General features: G+C 41.1%; 1 protein-coding gene across 1 annotated transcript; it reads right to left on the bottom strand.

The window, feature by feature from the left end:
• Positions 1–12,824: 12,824 nt before the first annotated feature.
• LOC117769796 lies at positions 12,825–23,205 on the bottom strand. The gene is made up of 4 exons (XM_034598936.1): positions 22,705–23,205; positions 22,559–22,629; positions 21,578–22,057; positions 12,825–12,966 (listed from the first exon to the last, which is right to left on the bottom strand). The coding sequence occupies exons 2-4, from the start codon at positions 22,594–22,596 to the stop codon at positions 12,825–12,827; spliced, it is 660 nt and encodes a 219-aa protein (XP_034454827.1). The 5' UTR covers positions 22,597–22,629; positions 22,705–23,205.
• Between the last annotated feature and the right edge of the window lie 3,858 nt (positions 23,206–27,063).

Below are 27,063 nucleotides of genomic sequence, written 5' to 3'. Positions count from 1 at the left end.
ACCAAGGAGCTCACCAAACAGGTCAGGGATAAAGTTGTGGAGAAGTATGAAGCAGGGTTAGGTTATAAAAACATATCCCAAGCTTTGAACATCTCACGGAGCACCATGAAATCCATCATCTGAAAATGGAAAGAATATGGCACAACCGCAAACCTACCAAGACAAGGCCGTCCAAGAGGCCCATGGTAACTCTGGAGGAGCTGCAAAGATCCACAGCTGAGGTGGGAGAATCTGTCCACAGGACAACTACTGGTCGTCTACTCCACAAATCTGGCCTTTATGGAAGAGTGGCAAGAAGAAAGCCGTTGTTGAAAGTGAACCATAAGAAATCCTGTTTGGAGTTTGCCACAAGCCATGTGGGAGACACAGCAAACATGTGGAAGAAGGTGCTCTGGTCAGATGAGACCAAAATTGGGTTAGGGGGGCAATGTGGTCAAATTTAACAGATTGTCAGAGACAAATACGTCTTCTAAGGTCAAGGAGTCGATGCACAGTGTAAAAACTAGATCTAATGTGTGGCCGCGGTTGTGAGGTGGATGAACAGCAGTCACTGATATAGAGACTAGAACAGAAATCGAATCACAGACTGTAGATTTTATTGTCAGTTTATTTGTACTGTGTGGGGTAAACAATGATGGAATGCAACAAGTACATTTACCCATTACTGTATAAGAATGAGGGAATACATTATTTGAGTGTTGCAATTTCATGTTACTGTATACATCTACTCCATTAGATCTGAGAGGCAAATATTGTACTTTACTCCCCTACATTGCATCTAGCTACAGTTGCTAGTTACTTTACAAATTAAGATTTTTATTTTTCCATACTTAAAATCCTTGGTAGTGGTCACCCTGAACTAACACCGATATTTCTCTATATTACTTCATTAAACACACATGTATCACTTCCTACTCTGGTGCTCTAGAGACTGTGCTTCCATCTGCATTTCACCAGACTTAGCCTACAATGGTGAGCTCAAACAGACAACAGGTTAATCTATTAGCGTTGGTTCTACTGCTCGGTGTCTAATGTTCACTTACCCCCCTGCCTCGTTTAACAGTAGTGGTACATGTAACAAATTTAGTGTATTGGCACTTGGCTCACGAATAAGGAAACACCAGTTCATGTTTCTGTAATGGAAATTCTGCATTTGTGTAATGATTAATGGATGAACAGACATGTATGTAGAAGATTGGATGAACAGATGTGTTTATCTTAAAGATCAACTGTGGTTTAACTTAGGGTTTACGATTATTCCCTCAGGAAGCCTGAAACCTTATGGGGTCTCTGAGCAAATGGGGCCCTCCAGGGGTCTTTGTGTTGTACATGAAGCCAGGATGTCCCCCACCCTAATAAAACATCAAAGAAGATGATGAATAACTTCTTTGTATTATGAAATATTGGTTGAATCCAATGCATAGGCAGATTGTAAAAAACAGGAATAGAAGGAAGTATCATGTAAATCATGAGATGTTATAGCAGATAACAAACTGAGAAGGCGAGAAATGAAAGTTAAGTCCAAAAAATTAGATTTTGACATGGAAACGTTTTGGGCTAAAGTGAAAGACGGACCAGATTTTGTGTGTTGCGTCTGACATAGATTGTTATTTTGTCATCAAGTCTTAAATTGTAAAAGATTATTATAATAAGAACACTGTAATGGCTTCACTAGCAGATTAATGTATCAGTGAAGATTATTTGCACAAATGCAATAAGGATTGTGTTTTGCCATGTCGGTGGATGAATACACCTAGAAGTCTGTAGTGTATCTGTTTCTCGTGCCATGGTAAGATTAGCAAAGGTGTATTGCCTCCGGAATGTGCATTAATTAATATGGCTGTTAAAATGGAGTACATGGTTCTGTGATGTGTGTTCCAGCAAATATTGTGCAAACTAGCTATTTGTTGCCATGTTCTGGTATGGAAGGATCTTTATTGCCGGTGAAATTGAAGCGAAGGACATTATGAGTATCAGTTTGTTGACCCCATGCATATACGGCAGGCATTGCAGTATTTAAAAGAAACTAATGTGCATTATAAAGATGTTGTGTTCAATGAAGACTGGTTGAATGAGTTTTGTAGAGAAACAAATTGTGATACAAATTGTGGGAGACAGTGTTGAAACATCTGCTGATAATGGTGAGGATGAGCTCTTGCATGACAGACCGCAGAATTGTATGTATCAGGACAAATGTTGATGTTCTCCTTTACACATGACATCTATTGCATTTCTGTCCGTCCTGGGAGAGGGATCCCTCACATGTGGCTCTGAGGTTTCTACGTTCTTTTTCCCTGTTAAAAGGTTTTTTTAAAGTAGTTTTTCCTTACTCTTGTTGAGGGTTAAGGGCAGTGGATGTCACACCTTGTTAAAGCCCTATGAGACAAATTGTGATTTGTGAATATGGGCCATACAAATAAAATTTGATTGATTGACATGTCTGATGCCAGTGGACATTGGTCAGGAAGCACTGGATCAGTATTTTGATGATATATTGAACTTGGCTCCAGCAGAAGGGAACAGTCCTGTTAAATTGTTATCTGATGATACAAATGAGGACAAATGTTTCCCCATTTTGTTTCCAAAGGGTTCCCCTACATAAAGTTTATATCCCGTAGCGTTGGTGCAGATGATGGAGAAAATAGTTTGGTATCTTGTGCATGCAAAAAGGACAAGTCAAATTGTTTCTGGACTCTCAGATTGATTTATGAAAAAGGAGCTTGCAGTGCAAATCCTAACTGACATTAAGGAGGCTATTTTGGATTGTACAACAGTTGTTTGCGCATTTAGGTATAAATCAAGCACTTTCAAGCTGCATTTAATCGTTGTGGTAGGAAAACAGAGGTGGTTTTGAAAAGGCAGGTTAGTGCGATTTGGATGAATCGGTACAGCAAAGCATTGCTAAAAATCTGGAATGCAAATATTGACCTCCAATTTGTTCGATGCTTGTGTTGTGTACATCATTTCATATATTTCTAAAGGGGAAAGAGAAATGGGACTATTGTTGGCAAATGCGCTAACAGAAGCTGCTAAGGAGGGAAATGTTAGTACAAAAGATGCATGAAAGAATCTAGGGAGTGTGTATTTACACAACAGAGATGTGTGTGCTCAGGAGGCTGTATATAGGTTAGCCAATATGCATCTGAAGGAATGTTCAAGAAAAGTTGTATTTGTGCCAGTAGGGGATAATGCCCACAGCAAGAATCGAATTGAGTGTGTACAGTTGCGTGGAGATGAGAATCGGGTAGTGGATGAGCATACCGATCTTATTCCTGATTTAGCAGTGAGTAGGGAGCAAGTAGCACATTTGGGAAAGAGAGGTAATGTCATGTGCAGAAATGATGGTGTGGCTTTAATATGATCTCTGAATGAGACACAGATGTGTATTTATCAGATTAGGCAGTGGTGCTTAGCTAAGGTAACGTGTGGTCATTACAAGTGGTGCAGGTACTGGTAAAACCCATTTAATAAAGGCTATACAGTACGAAGCAACAAGGTTATTGACGACAGCGTGTCGTCATCCGGACGACATTTGTGTTTTGTCAACAGCTCCGACTGGGATAGCTGCCCCACAATTACATGCTAGTACCATTCACAGTGCTTAAGCTTTGGAAGGATGTATGCTTACGTACATACCTCTAGGTGAAGAAAAGGTTGAACTCGTTTGTGCACTAACTACAGTAGTTTGCAGATTTTCATCGACGAAATTCCCATGGTGGGTCATAACCTGTTGGCTTATATCCATGGAAGATTACGTCAGATGAAACAAAGTCGTGATTTTGCCCCATTTGGTAATGTTGGTGTAGTTCTGGTTGTATATTTTTTTCGGTTGCCTCCTGTTAAAGAAAAAACACTGTATGTAGGTGTTTTGTGGTCTAGTTTATTGAAGGTTGTAGAGTTAAACGGTTGTTAAACAGTTAGAACTCGTTCAAAAGGGACCCCAATGTTAGCTGGTGATATTGAGATTTTGAAATGTTGTGAAACTGGTGAAGTCAGCTCAGCTTTACACATATTTTCTACTAACAAACAGGTAAATGTGCATAATATTGTCCAACTTGTAAAGACTTGTCCTGATTTTGTTGAGATAGAGGCTCAAGATTGTCAATTGTAGGAAAACAAGCAAGTAAAAGTTGATGAGTGGGCATCATTCCCGAGTACAGAATACGTGTTTGGATGAAACACTGGCTTTAGGTAAAGATGCTTGTGTTATGCTGTGTAAGACTGTAGACGTAGCAGACTGTCTGGTAAATGGAGTATGTGGCACTGTAACGCATATCGTTTACTCGAGACAATAAGTTTCCAGATACAGTGTATGTCAAGTTTCATGACAATGAAGTAAGTGCAGAGAAAAAGGAAACTCTGTGCGTATTGCGAAATGAAATGGGTTCTACTGGTATTAGAGCAGAGGACAGGGCTACCAATAAGGGGCGGATTGCGCCGGCAATTTCCACTGAAACTTGCTTGTACTGTACATAAAGTACAGGGTCTTACTGTTCTAGAGGCTGTAGTGTCTCCAAACAATCTTTGCACGTGGACAGGCATATGTGGCATTAAGCCGTGTTAGAAGTTTATCAGTGTTGGTGATTCAGGATTTTGAAGACTGGGTCATATATTGTAAGGATGACATAAAAGATGCAATTAAAAACATGCCTCCCTTCTTGGTCGAAAATATTACAAGGCAAACATTTACACATCCAAACACACAGTTTCACATTTTTTTTGATGAATGTGGAAAATTTAAGCCGACATGTTACAGATTTGGTGTCATGTACAAAGCATTTGCAGGTTAACTGTATTGCTGTTACAGAAACATGGCTGCCTGAAGCTTTCTCAAGCAAATCTGTAAAGATTCAAGGTTACAGCTTTCAAAACCAGCCACGTAGTTCGTCTTATAGTAGCAGTAACCACACATTGACAAACATACAAGAATAACATCATGGTGGAGTTTGCATGTATAGTTTAGATAATTTACCATATGTCATCAAACACCACATTTCAGTTTAGAATATTTAGTCTCCAACTATGCAACATCCAGGATATTGATAGCAGTCATTTATCGGCCGCCATCATATCCTATGACTCTATTCAAAGAAAATCTGACCAAGTTAATTGATTGGTTAGATCTGATAAGTACCACAGTTGCTGTAATAGGAGATTTCGATGATAACATTTTAAAATCCTCTAGTATCTGTAAATTTATGGAAGACAAAGGAAGTCGGGAGTCAGCAGCAACGACTCCCGGCTTCGCATGTCGGAGGTCACTAAAGTTAATGTTGAGTGGTTGTGTGCTTTTGGAAAAACGATGTCGGACACTGTAGTTTGCTCTGGACCTCTTCCTAACACGACAGATGACATGTTTAGCCGCATGTTGTCTTTTAACCGCTGGCTGTGGAGGTGGTGTCCTGTAAACGGTGTGGGCTTTGTAGATAATTGGCAAACTTTTTGGAGGAAACCTGGTCTTGTTAGGAGAGACAGCGTTCATCCCACTTGGGATGGGGCATCTCTCTTATCTAGGAATATTACCCAGTCTATTAAATGACAACCCAGAGTTGGGACCAGGAAGCAGAGCTGCAGTGCTAAACACTTCTCTGCACTCCCTCTGGATCAGTCACACAACCACAAACCCATAGAGACTGTCTGTCCACTGTCCCATTAAATTATTTAAATCAAACAATAACAGAGGAGAATTCTACACAAATCTAATACAAATTAACACAACCTCTGCAACAACTCAGGAAACAAAGACTTTTAAATGTGGTCTTTTAAACATAAGATCATTATCATCGAAGGCTATTTTAGTTAATTAACTAGTCTCGGATCACATAGATTTATTGTCCCTCACTGAGACCTGGCTGCATCCTGATGAATATGTCAGTCTAAATGAATCTACTCCCCCCCCATGTAAATTCACACGTTCCCCGAGAATTTCGCCGAGGAGGTGGAGTTGCTGCTATTTTTAACTCCGGTCTATCAATTAATCCTAAACTAAGCTACAACTCATTTGAAAGTCTTGTTCTTAGTCTTCCACACCCATCCAAGAAACACCAACAGCCAATCATATTTGCTGTAGTTTACCGTGCTCCTGGGGCTTATTCTGAATTTTTAACTGAATTCCCTGAGTTTTTATCAAACTTAGTCCTAAAGACCAATAAAATTATTATTGTTGGTGACTTTAATATTCATGTTGACGATAATAATGATAGCCTTATCATAGCATTTATTTCAGTACTAGAATTAATTGGTTTCAGTCAGTGTACACCAACCTACTCATTGTTGTAACCACACACTTGAAATTGAACATCTAATAGTACTTCAACATAATCCAATTCTATCAGACCATAATTTAATAACCTTCGATTTATCATCAGAATATATGCCACTCGTAAAAGTGGGTACTCGTAAATGTGTACCTGATGGTGCTGTAGCTAAATTTAAGGAAATAATTCCAAATACATTTAAACCTGTATTATCCGACGATATAACCAACGAATTATTTAAAAACAGCCAACAGCTGCTCTGATTAATCCTGTGGTACAGGTGGAGGTGCTCTCTCAGCCACCTCAGTGCCCACACAATGGTTTGCTGTAGTGATTTATCTCAACCTCATTAGCCTACCTTTACAAAACCACAGGTATTCCTACCACGACGATTATATGCAGCATAAACCACTGTTCTACAGTATCATAATTAGCTTTCTTATCTGAAAGAACCTCGTTAATTTCTGCTGCGACCTCCTTTTTTATAATCTCAGATTTCCTCTACCGATTCTTGCATCACAAGGTTCCAACCCATTTGCTCCATCTGCCTGACATGCACAATTTTTTTCCATCTGCACTAACGCTACAGGGTGTAGATGTTTTTGCCACTTTATTATTTTTACATGATTTGGAATTCTGCTTTGCATGTTACACAGATTTTAAGAATGTCCAACAATGTCTCATCTTGTGACGGTAATTCACATGTCACTACTTCGGCATGTGTTTGTCAATTATTGGAGGATTTTCTATCCAAAACAGGCTTTGAACGTGTGGTGAGCCACATTTGCTGGACTTCCACACGACAGTCTTATTTTGCCAATACAATATCAATGCCAATTTTATTTATACAGCACATCTAAAACAACTTGGTTGACCAAAGTGCTTCACAAGTATAAGGTACAACAAGACAGTCACACGCAATACAAGTAGTAAAATAAAGATAGAAAGTAGAATAATTTAAAATATTTGAAGTGTGCTAGAGAGGGGGCAGATCTAATGTGGTAAGTTGTTCCACACAGCATTTTGGACGAGCTGCAGATGTTTAATAGAGGATTGGTCTAAGCCCATGTTGTATATTTAAGCAGCAGTGATGTTGAAGATGATGATGAAGGAACCTAGGTACCTAGGTATACCCGGAGACGTTCTCAGCCAATGCAGAAGTCTGTCTCGCCGGTGTCGGACAAGCATTCATATAGGGAAGTTGTTTACGCCCAAGACTTGAGATAAAATGACGTCACACATAGGGGCCTCTAATTAAAGACATGCTTCGTACATAAAAATGGAAACCCCTCCATCGAACAGGTCAAAGAGCATTCTCCGAGGGAGAGAACTAACGAGTAACATATGGAATAATAATTAGGAAATCTGAGAGTCCAGAAACAAGGGCCCCCTAGCTTTAAACCTGTCATTATGTTTTACACCCATGTCAAAATGATCTACATTAGCTGAATATACCACACTCACATACAGGGGATTGCAGTAGTCAAGACGAGAGGTTATGAAGGCATGGATCACCCTCTCTAGATCTTTTTATAAAGATCTCAAATTGATGCTAGGGGCAGCATATATAGGGAGAATAGTATGGGGTCTAGAATGGATCCTTGAGGGACACCACATGTAAGTTTGGCCGTCCCAGAGAAGAAATCACCGAGGTGGACAGAGAAACTTCAGTTATGTTATAACTGAAACCACCTGAGTGCTGCACCTTTAATCCCTACAGAGTTCTCCAAATGTGACAAACAGAATTGCATGATCGACAGTGTCAAAAGCAACCGTCAGGTCTAAGAGCACCAGGACAGCAGAGTCTCCTAAATCAATATTTAAAATCAGATCCTTTAAACTCTTAAAGAGCTGTTTCAGTGCTATGACGCGGTTTAAAACCAGACTGGAACTTCTCCTGCAATGGAATCAGATGGAGACATCGAAACCTCCCAACAAAACACTGCCCCGCAAAAATTGTTACATTTGCCACAATGACAGGACCTGCGTCTTAAAAAGTCACACCTGTCTGCCCCATTCTAATTCCTCGACTGTTTTCTGTCCTACCTTCCTGTTTCTAAATGTGATTTTTACCACTGCATACCTACGGAGGAAAATGAAGCAAACAACGTAGGAACACCAAGCTGGACTAATAAAAGCCAGCAGGTCATGCTTGTTGATCCATGCTGTGATAAAAGTTGGACTTCCTGTTAAAAACAATTTAACTTCAAAGAAAAACTGTTTTTCTGGAACATAAAGGAAAGATTAATGTATTGGCAACCCTCCAAAGAGACGTCAGTATTTGTTGTAAAATAGTAATGCTAAAATGTAGTATTTGGCATTAAGTTGATCTCTAGTGGTAGTAATTATTTTTCATTACGTGTTTAATTGAGTAAATATTAGACTAAATTAATCTAGCTCTGGGCTATGTAAATGCAATGTAATTTTGAAGAAAGACAGCTTACATGTTGAATATTCTTTTTTGTGTCTCTTATGATGTTTTGCGGATTTTCCATTTACCTAAAAAAAAAAAACATCAGTCTTGACCAAGCATAATTTCAAAATGAAACAACTCAGAATGAACCACCAATCACAAATCTAAACACAAGGAAAACCAAGATAAATGTCCAAAAATTAAGAAGTCCATCAAATAGAAGCAAAATGCTTCAATTTCACCAGCAACAATTATCCTTCCATACCAGAAAGTGGCAGCAAAATGCTTGTTTGCACAATATTTGCTGGAACAGCAATACAGGACCATGTATTCAATTTGGCCCCTTTAGGAAATAACAACATCTTCATGAATAGAATATGAAATGCAATTAAATGTTGCTCTTAACTATTCAAACACGCCAACTCAGCTGGAATGGGATGAAAAGCAAAATTGTTTAATGCACATTCGGGTGGCATTTCACCTTTGCTAATCTTAAAATGGCACGAGAAACAGATCCACAACTGACCTCTAGCTGTATCCAACCACCGACATGGCAATACACAATCCTTACTGCATTTGTGTAGATCTACACTGATACATTTATCTGCTAGTGCAGCTATTCCAGTCTTATTATAATCTTTTACAAAGTAAAACTTGATGACAAAATTACAATCAATGGGAGACACACACTGCATGAAAAGAAGTATTTGTGTCAGATACTGTCGCTGCAAATTTCGGTGGAATTTCAGGTTAACAACTGTTCACAGGAAGCTGCAGGCAGCACAGAAAACTGCCCGGAATTGACGCGGGGTTCCAGTTTCTGGCAGTTTTACAAGCCTGAGAATGTTGGCAGGTGACCCCCCTGCTCCTAAGCCTAGGGGAGGCTTTCACATGTAAATGACAATGCTGTGAGCTTTACAAATGCAAATCAGGATAGTTTCACTCAGTGGTGCAGAGGAAACACCTTTTTCTAAAAGGTACTAACTAAGGTACCAACTAAAATATCTGGCGTAAGTACACCAAGCTTAAAATAAATATAAAATCTGAAATTGTAGCTTATATAGATTTCCCTTATGTAAGTGTGCTATAATGAATTACATTGTATACCATGAGCAAAGGTCAATGCTATGAAAATATTTAGAAACAGTGCAATTTATTTCAACATTTTCTTATAATCCAAAACAATGAGGCTCAGTCTGTTTCCCTGGACAGGACTGACAACCCACCTCTTCAATCTTGCCAATGAACACCATCCTAAATCTCAACCACTGTGCAGAGTGGCATGATTACAGATACCTTTTCACTTGAGTTGGTTAAATGCACAGTGGATGTGTTAACCACACATCTACCAGCAATCCGCTCAACAGGAAGAAATGATACGTCTGTGCCCTGTAAGCTCCAAACTTCTACTGGCTTTCCATAAAAATATCTGTCCGGATGGGGATGAAGCCAGGAAACTTGGGCAATGACATGTTTAATTGCAGTACTTTTTATCATGACATTAACAACTATGAACTGCTTTATAATGGCTGGTCGCTGTTCTGTTAAAGGGTCAAGGATGGGTTCCTCAAAACTGTTAGTGTTTGCACACCACTTAGCGTAAACGTATGCTGACCTTTCTGATCTGGTTCCATCTATGGAGTATGTTACATTCAGATGTGTTACCCTTTTGCATGTCATGGCAAAACTGTTAACCTCAGTGACACAATTTTCAGGATACATCTGATGATGCATTAACATTGCATGCCTGTTAAGCTCATCCAAGATAATATGTTGTAATGGAGAGAGTGGCACCACTGTACAGTTTTCTAAAAGAAGTCTTTCTGCTGACACCAAAACACTGTGCTTCACATAAAGCATATCAGTTGTGTCATCGCGTGTCAAAGTTCCAACCGTTTGTCCTCCCAAAATACTGGCAAACTCAGCACCATATGCACATGTCCATGGCATACTAAGCTGTTGACTCTGCTGAAATTGCCTCAATTTGAACTTCAATTGTCCTATTGTTGTTATTAAACTTTCCAAGTATTCCATTAAAACGCTCAAATGAAAAACACCAGAAAGAATAAACTGGTCCATAGTACAACACGCACTCTTTCAAATGAAGATGTAAGTGCATGTTGGGGGTGCAGTGCAATGGGCCTAACAGTTCGACAAATTTTGAGAGAATTGTCTGCAGGGATCTATCAGTTACTTCCAGTCTCTTGATGGATATGACTCTGGAGCAGAGTATGATACAAGCCTGCACAAAGTCAAACCACATGTCATAGTGTCTGCTTTCAATAAGCCCCTTCAGACAAAACGGAGAGTAAATTGTTATCCAGTTTTTCCACTGATCTGCTGTAAATCCTGTGAAACCAGATGAAATTCGTAGGGGAATTCTTCCAACCTCGTAAGGTACTTTGATGTTCTCTACTCTAGTTTGAAGTTCATCAAGGCTCTTTGTTGTTAAAATTCCTAGTTCTGTCCACAGTCGGAATACATGTCTTGCCGTACCAAGGAGAAGGTTGTGCATAGGATCTATGACGACAAATCTGATGGCATTATAGTAACTCAAGCGGAAAAGTTCTGACCATCTAGCTCCATACTGGTATTCAATTATTTTCTGTTCTGCCTTCGTCCTTGCCCGTCTGGATAATCCAGCGTAGTGTATGTGATCCTCTGATGTCCGTGGCTCCCATGAAGACCGCTCAAATCCAGAGTAGTCCATTTTTGCACTTATGGCATCCTGCAAGAGTTAAATGTAATATGTTAAACACACATATTTGTACTTGAGCATTCAATGAAAGAGACCTATCAAATATATCATTATAAACATCTATATTGATCAATATTTATTAATTATATATTGCAAAGCAAATGTTTGAATATTTCAATTACCTCTGTATGCTCCATGTCCAACAAAGCCTCCACATTTTCAGGCTGCAGGAATATCCTGTGAAAGAGCTGTCTTCCAAAATTATGCCATGCCAAAGTTCTTGGAGCTCATCAACCAAGGGGTCTAAAAGCATTTATTCCAACAAGAATCCTATTTTCTTCCTTTAAACGGTCATCACGAGGTAGATTTAAAATGACCAAGTAGATGGCTCCCACTGAATATGGTGCATGGTTGAAAGGTTGGAACCAGTCCACATTCAGCATCAAGGCCAAACTATTTTGCTCTGCTAAAAAAGGCTCTCCATTCACATACTGGTAATCCTGCCATACTTGTCCATCATAAACATCTGCTAACACACCCTCGGGTATATTACGCTTTCGCCATTCCTCACATCTCTCTTCAAATCTAGGGCTTTTAACAAGTGATTCCAGAGACTGTACAACACTCTTGTAACAATAAGGTCGTATTGGATAGACATGCTCTTTACCGCTGGAATATTTTGCTTTTCTTAGCAAGGCAGAGCCACATTTCTTCCTTAGTGCAGACCTCTTTTGTGGGTGTTTGTAGAATGGGATGTAACGACAAGTCTTGCACACCCTTGTACCATCCGATCTGAGCTCATAGGTTTCTGTTGGAATGTATACGGCCATACATTTTGGACAAACCACATATTGTAAAAAAATTGTCACGGACGATGCCTGTCCAGCCCCTCAAAGAGAATAAGGTCTTTGGCATATTGTTCGCGAAGGTAGTTAGGGAATGAGCACAGATAACTGTTCCCATCATCCACATTAACTGTTTGATGCACAGAAGTGATGTGATGGCATTGTCAGAAATCTTGAAGGTTGCTTGCCATGACAAAATCGTCATGGCCAGAAGTTTCATCAGTAAGTGTTTGGGTTTTTCTGAAGACTGACTGCTTTCATGTTCCTCTCCAGCTTGCATGTTGGGATAGACTGTTTCATTATGTGAAAATGTCTCACTAGTAGCAACAGGATGCCAATGTCAATCATCTCCATTGTTTGGTCTACGTGTCCATCCAGTGGTTCACAGCTTTTGTCAAGAGCAAGTGTGCAGGGGCGGCTCCTGGCATAGGCGACATAGGCGGTTGCCTAGGGCGCAAAATGCAGAGAGGGCGCCACAAGAGGCTGATTTATCATGACGTGATAAATGCAGTGTTAACCAATGCAGTAATGTCACAGCATCATCCTCTAACCCCAGGGACCCAGAGAAGCGCCACAAAAAGCTGTCTGCCTCCTTTCCGCACCCATGTTAATCAATTGGGCTGTTCACACAGCTGCGGCCGGTTCGCGATCTGCAGCGATGGTTTCGGGGTGTGAACAGCCAGGCAGCTGCTCGCAGGAGAATTGGCGCTTCCACCTCCGGTGTGTCCCCGACGTTCACACTGCGGGGTTAGACTGTGGTTACAGTCAAAGTTGAGTCAAAAAGGATTATATTATCAGGTGCACCAATCCAGAAAGCGCCGCAAAGAAGAGAAGAAAGAACAACCACGAATGTGGACATCATTGTTTATTTTTGTCAACATGAATAGCTAGCTAGCTGTCATTACAGCAGATTTCAGACTCTTTATATTTTTTATTAGCATTTCCTCACGTTTTTACATATCCATATGTCAAACCTTGTTCCTATTGCACTAAAATCCAGACACAAATGGATTCTAATGTGCATTTTCTACACATCCAGGAATTAATTTATAAAATGTTTTTTTTTTTTGTTAACTTGTTTTATTAACTAATGAATGTAACCTCCGGAATAAAGGAAGGAATTTGCATTGTGTGTGGGGGGATCTCGCCTAGGGTTCCAACATTGCCAGGGCCGGCCCCTGCTTGTGTCTCTATTAGAACAAAAACTCTAAAGCTGATAACCATGAATTCATGCTCCTCTTTCCATTTCAGACTGCTCAGTGACACATTTAACATTTCAAATAAAGCAATAACATTGTCTTTGTTTATCCATGGTGACTACAGTGACCTCTTACCTATCACCACATTCTGCTAAACGTTTCACAAAATATTTTCATTATCCAAAGATGATCCCGGTAAAAGTAGAAGCATTGTTTATCAGACGATAATCGGTGTGGATATTTATTGTTTTACTCTTGTGATCTTTGACAATATTAAACTTGCCCACAACAACTTGCAGAAGAACCTCTTGAATGTGGTGACTAACCCTTATAGCGACTAAGTCTTTTATTTAGTGTTTTCATAATGAACATTACAGGTGCTGTGTGCTGAATGTGGGGGTTTCATCTAATCAGGCTTTTTAGAAATAATTAAAATGTTATATTTCATCCAGCTGTGTCGGAGCACTGGTTATTCTGTGCTATCCAATCAGTCGCTCAGTGACTTTAGACTGGCTCCCTACAATCACTAATGGTGGATGTGAGAATAAAATTATGCTACCTAAATGTGTCTGTATTCTCCCATCCACACAAATGCCTATGCCAGATAGTGTTTTGTATGTGTGTCAGTAGGGACCTGTGGTAATTCATAACACATGCATGAATGATCATCAGTGTGCTAATCCATCATGTTGCCCTTTACAAGAATAAACTTCCATCTCAGCATTCCCAGTGTCACCACATGACAGCACACTGACCTACTACAAGATCCACATACTAAGCGTGGTACTTGTCATGTGCTCAAAAATTGTATATTGTGGACTAGCAACAAGGCTGACTGACCACACTTAGATCTATGCATGCCTCCACTCTAAACAAGGCCTTTGTTGGGAGTAAAAGTTATAATTTATTTACTGGTAGACATCCCCCACAGCGAGAGATTTATTTTCCTCTCTTGGTGCATGGAGAAGTTTGCATTTAATGTTTTAAGGAAAACAAGAAATTTAAATTAGAAACAAAGGAACAGGCCTGTCAAAGAAAATAATAGCCGAGCTGCAGAATGAGCTGGAGTCTCTTTGTGAACCAACACCAAGAGGAGAGAACACATTAGTCCAGTTCTATCTGCTCTACACTGGTTGCCTGTGACACAGGATTGACTTTTAGTTTCTCCTCATTACATAAAAGGTTCTGAACGGCCCTGGACCAAGTTACATAGGGTTCTAGAGGGGACATAGTCAGCTGAGATCATCTGCAGCAAGTTTATTTGGGGTTTCCAACAACAGCCAAAAGAAGATCAGAGATGCGGCTTTTGTAAAGTTGTGAAACTATTGTTCAATAAACATCTTTGCTTCAGCGATCCTGCACTCTTAAAATTTAGAAAAACAATTATAACATTCTTAATCTGTGTCGGTCTTATTTAGAATTACATGTTTTTATTTTCATCTATAATGTATGTGAAGCACTTTGAGCTGCATTTTTCTATGAAAGATGCTTACAAATAAAGTTAATAAATAAGAAAACAATTCAAGTAAAAATACTTTTATTAGGACAAACTGTTACAATGCAGGTGTTTGAGTCAGAATATAATATAATCAGGACAAATGGAAATACATTTTACAGAGAAACATACACCCTATTGGACGTTACAAGAAACAGGCCATAAAGGTAAGGTTATCTCAGCATGAATTAGCTCGGAATCACTACACACAGACATGCGTACAGTGTAGTACTGCACACATACACGCAATACTTTGGAGTCTTCAAATCACCAAACTAGTCAATTGAATTCCATCCCAACAGTGAATGAATTTCTCTCACCACACTCGAACCCTGGGGCCAGCCATTACAGAGCAAGTTGTTTCTCTCTTCACCTACTCTTCCTGATACTGTATTTCTCCATTTGTGGCCTCATCAACTTTGGTTTTCTTTCACCCATGGGGTGTTTACAGGATACATGTTGCACATACTATCTAAATACATGGTCCATGATGTGATACAAATATTATACAGATAATTAGAACAGTTGGAGCACACAGAAAGTTCAATTACAGTACTGTGGCTGATAAAAGGCCCACCCCCCTATGAAACCACATTTCAAATCAGCCAGATCTTCCTTTTTAGTTGGATCCATACAAAATTGCATTACACAATACACTCCTAAAAATGTCAGATTGCTTTAATCAAGATCAATGTGTGGTGGGGGCACTAAAGGGGTTAATTTGGTTTGCACAACAACATTACTCTAACAAATCTCTTAAAACTATAAAAATCAGCCTACAAAAGAAAGAATGGGGGATGTGAGCAGCCTAACCAAATGAGTGCCCAGAGGTTCCACCAGTTACTCACCTCAGGTGCCTCACAGCAGCAATGGTGCACACACTCACTCTTATCCCAGTGCTGTCACTCACGTGCGTTACGAGGGGACCTCACCCGGAGTGCCTAGCCCCAGCAGTGTGGCACTCAGCTGCATTGAAACAAAAACCAATATAAAAACTAGGGCTACGTTGTAGCACTAACGGGCCCGAGCACAGGCATTTTGAAGCCTGTTGCGGTTAGTGGAGAGAGCGACCAAGCGCACGTCGCTGCGTTGCATGCGTTTTGCACACTGCGGAAAGGATAAATGCTTTACTTCCTGCGTCCGGCACGCGATGTCGTTCCTTGCCTGCTAATTGCACACTACGGTTTATCTAATGATGATCTTTGGCTGCACCTCAATGTGGGTTGAGGAAATGTCTCAATTCTGATTATGGTCCTATGATTTGACGGAGCTCTTTTGAATTGTATATTGTAAAGCACGAAGAAGTAGTGCATAAAACATGTCACTTCCTGTTGCCAGGTTGGGGGCTTGATGATGAGTTAATATTGACACATGGAGCTGATTGAGTGGGACTGAGGTTTGAACTGATAGAACAATGCACAGAGGAGTTATAATAAATCCCTGGTTTTTGGTGAATTATCAAAATGTATGTACTCCATGGTCCGAGTGTGTGCCGACACTAAATCAAGCAAGGTAGTTAAATCCAATGTTGTTAAGAGGAATGGCACGGATTGTATAGTTGATCTGTTGAAAGTTGTGGGAGTACTGTGAGGAAATACGTGGGTAAATTGTGAATGTGTCTACTAAAATCACAACAGCTGACATCTAAATCACTGTATGTATTTGTTTATATATTAAAATGTCTAGTGATACATGTATTTGTTTTCTTTGAATATTATTTATAGATGTATTTACACTAGGGCTGTCAAACGACATTGTAGCATTTGTAAATGGCGTTAAAAAGTATGTGGTTTTTATGTATATTGTTGTGGCAATGTTAAGATAATTGATGGAAGGTTTTATGTACATGCATCATTTTTGTTTGTGTGTTTACAAGTGCAACTAGGGCTACGTTGTAGCACTAACGGGCCCGAGCACAGGCATTTTCAAGCCTGTTGCGGTTAGTGGAGAGAGCGATCGTTGAACAAGTGCACGTCGCCGCGTTGCATGCGTTTTGCGCACTGCGGCAAGGATAAACACTTCACTTCCTGCGTCCGTCACGCGATGTCGATCCTTTCCTGCTAATTGCTCATTACGGTCCACTCTAATAGCACATCACACTGTGAAAATTGTATGTAAATCGAATGATATTTGTAAAACAAAGCTTACTTCCTGTTGCCAGTAGGTGGCGCAATCACTTATTACGTACAGACTAATATCTGTTCAAGTAGGGGCTCTGATGTAGCGTGAGCAATTTTGTGTCAATTGGACAATGTTACAACAACTTAATTTTCACACTGATCAGTAGGTGGCGCTATGACCCTGCACTAATATTAATATATACAACACGTGTAAATGGACAAAAGGACTACTTACAACAAATGGCCGACAACCTATAGAATAAATGTGGATTTGTACTTTTATGTATTTATATATGACATATGTAATTGAACATGTATTTATAAATATCGAGTGTTATGTATTCATTTATCTAGTTGTTACTGTGTGTGTATACGTGTTTTTGTATGTATATTTATACTTTGTGTAACCTACTGGACAGAACAAAATCAAAGTGTGAACTGCAGTCAGCAAAAGACAAGAGGGCATGTTAAAGGTTGTAATTGGTGAGTGAACAGTGTTACCTACCCAGCAGGCTGAACCAGTCGATTGAGGTCTTTTGGACTGAGCTATGATTTTGGTGTGCACTGTGAAGCTACAATCCTTTAGTAGGACATGAGGCAGGAATAAGCCATATATGGGAAAAAATATTAATACAATATGTGCTTTTGTTGAATAGCAGAGTGTGCCAATTGTAAGTGTTATTGAGGCAAATGTGATATATGTTGTGAGAAGTATATTGAGTTTCTACTACACAAATGGCAGAATGGTTTTCCTGGACATGTGTGTTGTGAGTGATGTATTATGTGAAAATGTGTGTCCTTTATATAAAGGCACTGACACAAATTTGATGTGTGATTACCTTGAATGTAAAGAAAATGTGATTGAGCGACTTAATAATGGATAAAGTATATGAATTAGTAATGCATAACAAAAAATATACTGTCACAGCTCATTTTACTCTTAATCGTGAACTGAAGTTATGTCTCAACAGTAATTGACACACATCAGTAAGTTTAATTTAGTTTGCAACATATTAACAATTTGTGAACAAACTCTTCAGCCCTGGGGATGAAGATTTGTGCCTTGGGCAAAGCATGGTCTTACACTGCCCTCTAGGGACAAATATTGCAGGTGCAGCTCAATCGTCTTGATTTGACGCATCAAACTTTAACGCCACGTCACGGTCAAACCGTGTGATAAAATCAAATATATTGAGGTAGTTGACATTGCCATCTTGTTGAGATGACAGTCATATCAATATGAAGTTGATCTGATGAAATTCCTGCGACAAGTGCGTCAAAGTAAAAGTGTGGAAAATGACCAGTACGGCCACTAAAGTCAAAATGGTGGGCTGCCTGTTTGTTCTACCTTTTCGAACCAAGAGATTGTATTGTGTGTTATGAGAAGACACATGTGCCTAACTGGGTTTTGTACATGTCCGCAACTCGTGGTGCCGGGGCTGCCCTTTAGGGGGCGTTAGGCAGTTGTTTTGCCACGCCCATTCCTTAAAACCATATGACTATTTTCAGGGGGGAGGGTGTTGATACACAAATGTAGTTTGAGGGACACTGAAGCATGAACATTGAAGTTACAGCAATTTCGTGGAGCTGTGCAGGTCAGGATTGTGATTGTAGCATTTGGGGGCTGGGTGGATAATGTAGTGTGGAATCATAAAGTACTTCTTGTTTCATGGCGAATAAGTAGGTGGTGTTATGACACTGAGGAAATATTGACATATAGAGATGTTCAGGCTTGGTCTCTGATCATGAGACAGAAGTTTGGTAGTGAAAGGACAATGCACCATGGAGTTATGACAAACATGCCTCCTTTGGCGATGGATGATCTTTAGCTGCACTGCAATGTTTATATGGTTTGAGGACATGTCACAATTGTGATTATTGTCCTATGACTTGATTGAGCTCTTTTGAGCTGTATATAGTATAGCAGCTAAGAGCAGTGTATCAAATATAAAACTGTGAAACCGTTAAAAAAAAAAAACGGGATTTGAACCAACAAGCTGGAGCAGTAATCGGTTGATGCCTGATGACGATGTCATTACGCCACCAAGGCAGTGAGAGTTACTGCACACGTAACGTCAATCTTACGTTCTTTGCTTAGTCAGCTGTATAATATGAGATGTGCTTGAAGGTAACGCCCATGTTATCTAGTGATAGTCCAAACACAGAAGGTAACGCCCATGTTATCTAGTGATAGTCCAAACACAGAATATACGCTGCATACTTAATACCAGGCTTTACAAGTTGATGCTCCTCTGCATAGGAGGCGCAGGGAGATATGTAGAATACAAACGCGTGACCAGTTCCACGCAAAGAGCTTTCGTTTGACGCTAGTGATCATAACAATGCGCACCCACCAAACACATGTCATATGTAAACATCCCTCACATCAACACGGTGGGAGCTGGTGCGGTGTTTTTGTGAGTAAAGTTGGTGAACGTGCTTCTATTGGACGTGTAAAGCTGCATGTGTCCTCCTGTCGCTGCTGATTAAAGTCAGCAGGTGTGATTTTAAAAGATGTAGTCGATGTTGTCAGTGATCAGGTTCAGTCATAGGAGAATGAAAACAACCCAAACGCTCATTAGAGAACGGGTGTGTTTGTTTTTCGTAGTTTCTGTAATGCAAGTGTTGCTTATCTGTGTAATCAACAGATGATGTATTGGAAGTGTATCGAGTGTGTTGTCAACGTGACACATGTGTGACGAGGCATATTTGGAAAACTATCTTAACGTCTTCATTGTCGAATAACGTGTTGTGTATTTCTTCTCTTTTGTCAGATGGCGGCGTTCTTTGTTGGAGCTGTGTCAGTTGAAGGAGTAAATAAAGATCCACATGTAACTAGGAGAAGACTGGCATTTTTTGTAAAAGTGATAAATAATAAGAATGAAAGTATTTATATTTTGTTGTATTGTCACGAACAATGTGGTGTGGTGGTATAGGCAAATGCGGTCGCTGCAGGGAACATCGTCATGAAAAATAAAGGGTGTTTTTGTGTCAGTAACATCTTCAGACTAACATAAATGTGAAAGAAATCCCGGTATGGGAATCGATGCGGTCCTCATAAAAGAGCCATACATATTGACTGGCACTGCCCACCACGTCATTGATCAGAGTGATGGATAGGGTCAGATGAATTCAAGATTCAAGAGTTTATTGTCATATGCACAACGATAACATTAAGCAGTCGCTTGCAATGAAATGCTTGGGTCACAGGCTCTCTTATAACAATGCTCAATCAAAATTTAAAATAAAATATACATATCTAAAATATATATATATATATATATATATATATATATATACACCTAAAGAAAAAGAAAAACAATAGTGCAAATATGCTAAGGTGCAGAGTTATGACAGATTGGAGGAGTTTAAAAGTCTTATGGCCTGGGGGATGAAACTGTCTGAGTCTGGTGGTGCGGTACCGTCGGCCAGATGGCAGCAGGCAGAACAGTTTATGGCTGGGGTGAAAGGGATCTTTAATGATCCTGTTGGCCTTCTTCCTACACCGCTGGGTGTAGAGGTCCTGGTGATGTGCTGGGCAGACTTCACCACCCTCTGTAAAGCCTTACGGTTGAGGGCGGTGATGCAGCCAGCCAGTCATGATGCTCTCTATGGTGCACCTGTAGAAGTTGCAGAGAATCCTGGCATCCATGTTGAGCCTCCGCAGCCTGCAGAGGAAGAAGAGCCGCTGTCTGGCCGTCTTCCTGATGGAGTCTGTGTGGTGGTTGGTCCAGGTCAGGTCATCACTGATGTGGACCCCGAGGAACCTGAAGCTGCTGACTCGCTCCACCGTAGTCCCGTGGATGGAGAGGGGGCGTGTTCTACTCCTTGTCTCTTCCTGTAGTCCACGATCAGCTCCTTTGTTTTGCTGACGTTGAGATGGAGGTTGTTGTCCTGGCACCAAGATGTCAGGGCTCTGACCTCCTCTCTGTAGGTCTTCTCATCGTCGCCGGTGATCAGGCCTATGACGGTCGTGTCATCAGCAAACTTAATGATGGTGTTGGAGCTGTGGGTGGCCACGCAGTCATGCGTGAACAGGGAGTACAGGAGAGGACTGAGCACACAGCCCTGGGGGGCACCGGTGTTTAGAGTCAGGGTGGCGGATGTGGTGCTGCCTATCCGCACCGCTTGTGGTCTGCCCGTCAGGAAGTTCAGAATCCAGTCACGGAGGGCGATGTTGAGCCCAAGGTCTCTGAGCTTGGTGACGAGCTTCAGGGGCACGATGGTATTGGATGCTGAACTGTAGTCAATGAACAGCATTCTCACATATGTGTCCCTCTGGTCCAGGTGGGAGAGGGCAGTGTGAAGGGTGAGGGAGATGGCATCTGCAGTCGACCTATTTGGCCTGTAGGCAAACTGAAGAGGGTCCAGAGAGTCAGGGAGGGAGGAGGTGATGAATGGTTTGACTAGCCGCTCAAAACACTTCATGATGGTGGAAGTGAGTGCTACTGGGCGGTAGTCGTTCAGGCAGAGGATTTTTGTTTTTTTTGGGAACAGGGACAATGATGGTCTCCTTGAAACATGCGGGGACTACAGACTGGAGCAGTGACAGGTTGAAAATGTCTGTGAAAACATCTGCCAGCTGATCTGCACACACCTTGAGAGCTCGGCCAGGAATGCCATCAGGTCCAGGTGCCTTGCGTGTGTTGATCCGGTTAAGTGATCTCCACACATCTGCCCTGGATATTACTGGGGGGCAGCGGTCCTCTTGGATCTCCACAGCCGGGGAGTTTCTCTCAAAGCGTGCATAAAAGGTGTTCAGATCCTCTGGGAGAGATGCAGACACTACATCCGCACTGCTGGTCTTTGCTTTGTAGTCAGAGATGGTTTTGAGTCCAGCCCACATGTTCCTTGTGTTGGAGCCCTTGTAGTGAGACTCCACCTTGTCCCTGTAATGTCTCTTGGCACTGCTAATAGCACTCCGGAGCGCGTACCTGGACTTCCTGTACTCCTCCAGATCCCCTGAGATGTAGGCATCAGTCCGTGCTTTGAGTTTTGCATGGACGTCACCATTAATCCAGGGCTTCTGGTTTGGGAATGATCGTACAGTATTCCTGGGTACGACGTCATCGATGCATTTGCTGATGTAGCAGATGGCCGCGTCCATGTAGATGTTGTCATCTTGGAACACGCACCACTCCGTAATGCTGAAACAGTCCCGTAGAGCCGAGTCTGATTGGTCGGTCCACCGCTGAATGGTCCGAGTCACCGGTCTGTCACGTTTGAGTTTCTGCTTATAGGAAGGCAGCAGCAGAACTGAGACGTGATCCGATTTGCCGAATGGGGGGCGGGGGAGGGCCTTATTCGCATCCCGGAAGGGAGTGTAAACATGGTTGAGCGTGTTCGCGCCGCGCGTAGGACAGCTGATGTGTTGGTGGTATCACGGCAGGACTTTCCTCATCTTGGCGTTGTTTAAATCACCGGCCACAATAAACGCAGCCTCGGGCCGTGATGTCTCTGTCCTGTCGATAACCGCATGCAGCTCGTCCAGTGCCTTATTAGTGTCGGCATGTACACCGCTGTAATAACGACCGATGTAAACTCCCTCGGGATGTAATAAGGTCGGCATCTGATCATGAGGTGCTCCAGGTCCGGAGAACAGTCCGAAGAAATAATCTCCACATCTGAGCACCACAGATTGTTTACCATGCAGCAGACACCTCCTCCCTTGCTCTTCCCTGAGTTTGTTGTCCGGTCCTGGCGGTGAATGGAGACCCCCTCGGGAACAATGGCGAAGTCCGGGATCGAGGGGTCGAGCCAAGTCTCCGTGAAAACCATCACGTTACAAAACTTAATGTCCCATTGAAAAGCCATCCTGCTCCGAAGTTCGTCCAGCTTGTTATCCAGAGACTGAACATTAGCCAGAAGAATACTTGGTAGTGGAGGCCGGTTCTCACGTTTCCTCAGCCGGACTAGGACACCGGCCCGCGACCCTCGTTTCCTTCGTCGCCTCCGTGCTCCAGGTAAACAGCGCCATGGGTAATCTCCTTTGTTTGCTGGTGGCGGTGAAAAAGTGTTTTTCACCGTCAACCCGATGAGCAGAAGTTGTTCTCTATCATATAGTATGATAGGGCTCGCTTTGTCAGAGTGCACAATGCAAAATAAAGTAGAATAAATAACAAAAAAACAGATAAAAGAGCAGAGCTGTGGGGGAGCTTGAGACACGGCAGCCTTCCTCGGCGCCATCGTAAAGAATGTGAAGTCTGTGCACATGTACCCATGTTATTGTGTCAGGGAGTAAATGTGATTGATGTTGGCTGATGTACATAGATTTTGTAGCACAGAAGTGTCAGTATTATTGTTTCACATTAGGGAAGTGAGTGTGTGTGTCTTCCTGATTGAGAACAAGGGAGGGAGGGATGGAGAGAGAGAGGAGTACGCTGCGGAATTGTGCTGTGGCGTGCGGTCGGTGTTATCGTTGAGTTGTAGGCGAAAATACAGTGTTTGCGTTGGGGAGGCCGGCGACAGTTCGGGCCTGTTTGAAATAAGGACGGCGGTGTGCAGCGTACGGAATGATTTAGCATTGGGTTGCTGTGGTTATTAGCCAGTTTGTAATGTGAGGCGCCGACAACAGTTGGCCACTTACACACATAGAAGTTATTGGCATAGGATTGAGAGGCCATTCCTTTTGTGTCAGTTTTGGCTGAGGTTAGGTCATGTAGTACACAGTAATTGTTAGCACAATGAATGAATCACATTTCAATGTAAGTTACATGTGTTGGTGGTATGTACACAGTGACATTAGAAAAACATGACAGGTGGTATTATCACCAACTTTGCCAGATGTAAATCAAGTGGTTTTGTAGTTAAAATTGTTTGTTGTTGTTGGAAAGTCAAAGTGGAATGATCACAGCATTTAGATAATATGAAAGTCTTGGAGATAGACAAGTTTGCACAAGAGGTACTGCATGTATTGGAGTGTTGTGGAATAAAGCAGGTATTATATTAGCAGCAGTCATTGGTTAATAGTGATCATTTATCACATTGAAAAATGTGTTTAGTCATATTTAATATCTGTCTGTGGGATTATCCTAAAAATCCACATAGGCTAAATGTGAAATGGAGTCATGGTGTCAGCTCAGTAGAATAGAACTGTAAACACATGTATTAGTAGACAGTAGTCTGGCGTCTGAAGTGAAGAACATTGTACTAATAACAGTGTCAGGTAGAGAAGTGCAGGTTAATGGTCTGCATTGTTGAACAAAATGCAGTATCAGGAAGAAATGTATATTATACATGTAGTGTAAAATCTGTGGTTCGTCTTTGTAACAAAGATATTATACTATTGAAATGAATTGACACAGAGCAAAACAATATGACATTGTACTGAGTAGGAAAACAAGAATGACATGAAACCAAGTAGCTGTACAGATTTATTGATATTATACACAATTTACATTTACACAGTTATCAATCAAAGTTATGTTGTCGCCGTTGGGCTCCTCAGCTGTGATGGGGTTGTTCTGGGGGATTTGGGAGGATGTCTGAAAGAATGGAAGACCTTTTATGCAGTGTGGATTGTATATAATATGCATTGTAGTTGAGTGCTTTTCTGTCTAAAAATAAGAAAGTATTAAATGTTGTCAGTGTTGTTAATTAATACAGTCAATGTAGCATGTTGTGTTAAAATGATGTGGGAAAACATGAGTAGTGAGCTGGAAATGCATGTATTGGAAGTTTTTTTTGTATTGGATTGGAAGTAGGTTAGGAGTTGCTATAAAGTGTTGTAAAGACAGTACACACACCAACATAGTTTGTAGAGGTAATACAGAATGCAATGTAATTGTATTTCGATTCAAATATATCAAGAAAGTTACCGTCAGTCTCAAATGCTGCACAAGACTGTAGGACCTCTATTTCCTGTAGAGCAGCCTGTAGCTTGCGCTTAGAGTGCGCCAGCTGCTCCTGAAGAGATGCTGCTTGTTGGATGGCAGCTCTCCTCATGCGGACTAACTTCACCATGAGCTGGGTGCACTTTGCATGTGCCTCATTGGTGATTAGGTATAGCTCTTCTCGAGTAACTGCTAGATCTAGACATGCATACTACAAAGTAGAAGACACAGAGTTATATTTGGGTGTAAGAAAGATGGTGAGGACATTTTATGTCACATGAATGAGGGATAGCATGTAATTGTGCCATATTATGTGGAATGAATGGAAAGAATCAGGTAAGTAATAGGAACATAGCTTTGAACATTAGCAAAGGGCTTTTTACTTAAATTAATTCATATTAAGTTAAACGGTATTGTGTAATTATATTCAGAATGTCATTGTGCAGGACAACGTTTGCTTGAATGTGTCCAATGAAACTTGGAATGAGATGCGTTATTGGTTGGTATTTGAAAGAGTCACCTAGCATTTTATTTCAATATGTTTTGTGATCTTTGCACATGAACTAATAATGAAGTTTTTGAAAAGTGTTGGTGTGTATTACTAAATTATGAAGGGGGTGCAGAACTGTAGTGTGTGGGAAAATATATTTTGGGGGTTTAGTCCCAATATAAACTAACTGTTCTTTGAAGATTAGTTTTATAAGTTGTGTGATGTATGTGGGAGTGGGCGGGGATAGCATAGGTACAAGGACTATGTGTGCGTGAGTGAGAGTCTGCCAGTTTTACAGAGGAAATGAAAAGCCCACTTACATGTATGAGATGCAGTTTTTGAGTTGCACATATTCTCTGTTTGCAGGGAAATATTGGCATTGCACAAAGTTTGGTGGCATGTGTGTTGTAGCTATGAATTGGCTGTCAATGGTGCGTGCCTGCCATATGATCACATGTACACTTGCAATAACAGTGTAGTACATGTTGATGAAGGTACATTAACAAGAGTGCGAAATGGGCTATAATACGGTGAAATTGTCAGGTACAGACCATATATATGCTGTAACATGAGTGAGTCAGTCAGTATGAATTGTAACAAAACAAGCACTTTGTAATCAACCCCTGTGTCTGCTGTGGTGGATGAGGTTGCGGGAAGTGTGTTTTTTCTATGTGGCACGAAAATAACTTGTATTGCCATGCATGTACTTAAAGCCTGTGTAAAGCAAAATGTTTTGTTTTCAGTTTGTCACACTTAAATAAGTGTTGGGAACACATTAAGTTCAATAAAAAAAAGGGTTTGAGTGAATATATGCAACTGCAGCAATTGTGTTGGGCTTGATTGTGTCATTTGCCCCCAGATTGTGTATTGTATATATGATTGTCATGATGGATTTGTTCAATTGTAGTGTCCCTTTATTGCAGGTGCCAGAGATGGGTGTTCGTAAGCGACGCAAACCAAGATCTACCAATGGTCAGGTAATTGCTAACCCTTTTGATTGCAGCTGTTCTGAGAAGTTTCAACTGCCTGTTGTAACTGGGACTGGTGTTGGAGCAGCAACAGCATCAACTGGTAATGTGAGCGCTTCTCTTGTTTGTAGTGTTGTGGCTGCGTTAAAACATGTTTCTGTTCCTGTGTGCACGTGGGATGAAACTGATGTAGAAGAGGTACAAGTTGAAGGGATTAAGTTGAGTAGATTTGTTGTTGCGTCGTGGCAGGACAGTGCTGCTAAACGTAAGGAGTTGTGCATGTTAATTGACCAGCAAAGTGTGTTTGGCAGGATGTGGAGTGTATGTATTGGTCCCCCACAGGTAAGGTATTTTGACATGGGACAGGAGAGTGAGTTGTATCAGGAGCTGCAAGAAATGTTGTTGAGGGATGGCATGTGTCTGTTGGACCTTCAGGGTGCACCTGTTGCTGTTATTCATCACCAAGACTATTTTGTGGTAGTTAATTGCGGAGCACGTAATGCGTCTGGGTTGCCATGTAGGTATGGCAGGTGTGTGGCTGTGTTTAATACATGCCTTAATGACCTGATGCTCCATATCATGGCTTTAAAGAAGTCTTTAGGTGCTCAGTGGTATGATATTATTAGTATTTCTGTGAAGACAGACGATGTTACAGTCGACACAGAGTGTTACAGTTTGTGGAGACAGTGATGTTGACATCAGTGTTGCAGCTCAGGTTATAGAGGATTGTAGTTTTGTCAGCCCTG

This window comes from Hippoglossus hippoglossus, chromosome 10 (genome assembly GCF_009819705.1).
Source record: "Hippoglossus hippoglossus isolate fHipHip1 chromosome 10, fHipHip1.pri, whole genome shotgun sequence".
NCBI classification, from domain to species: domain Eukaryota; kingdom Metazoa; phylum Chordata; class Actinopteri; order Pleuronectiformes; family Pleuronectidae; genus Hippoglossus; species Hippoglossus hippoglossus.
The sequence above is the reverse complement of the archived record's forward strand: the minus strand, read 5'-3'. Positions and strand labels throughout refer to the sequence as shown.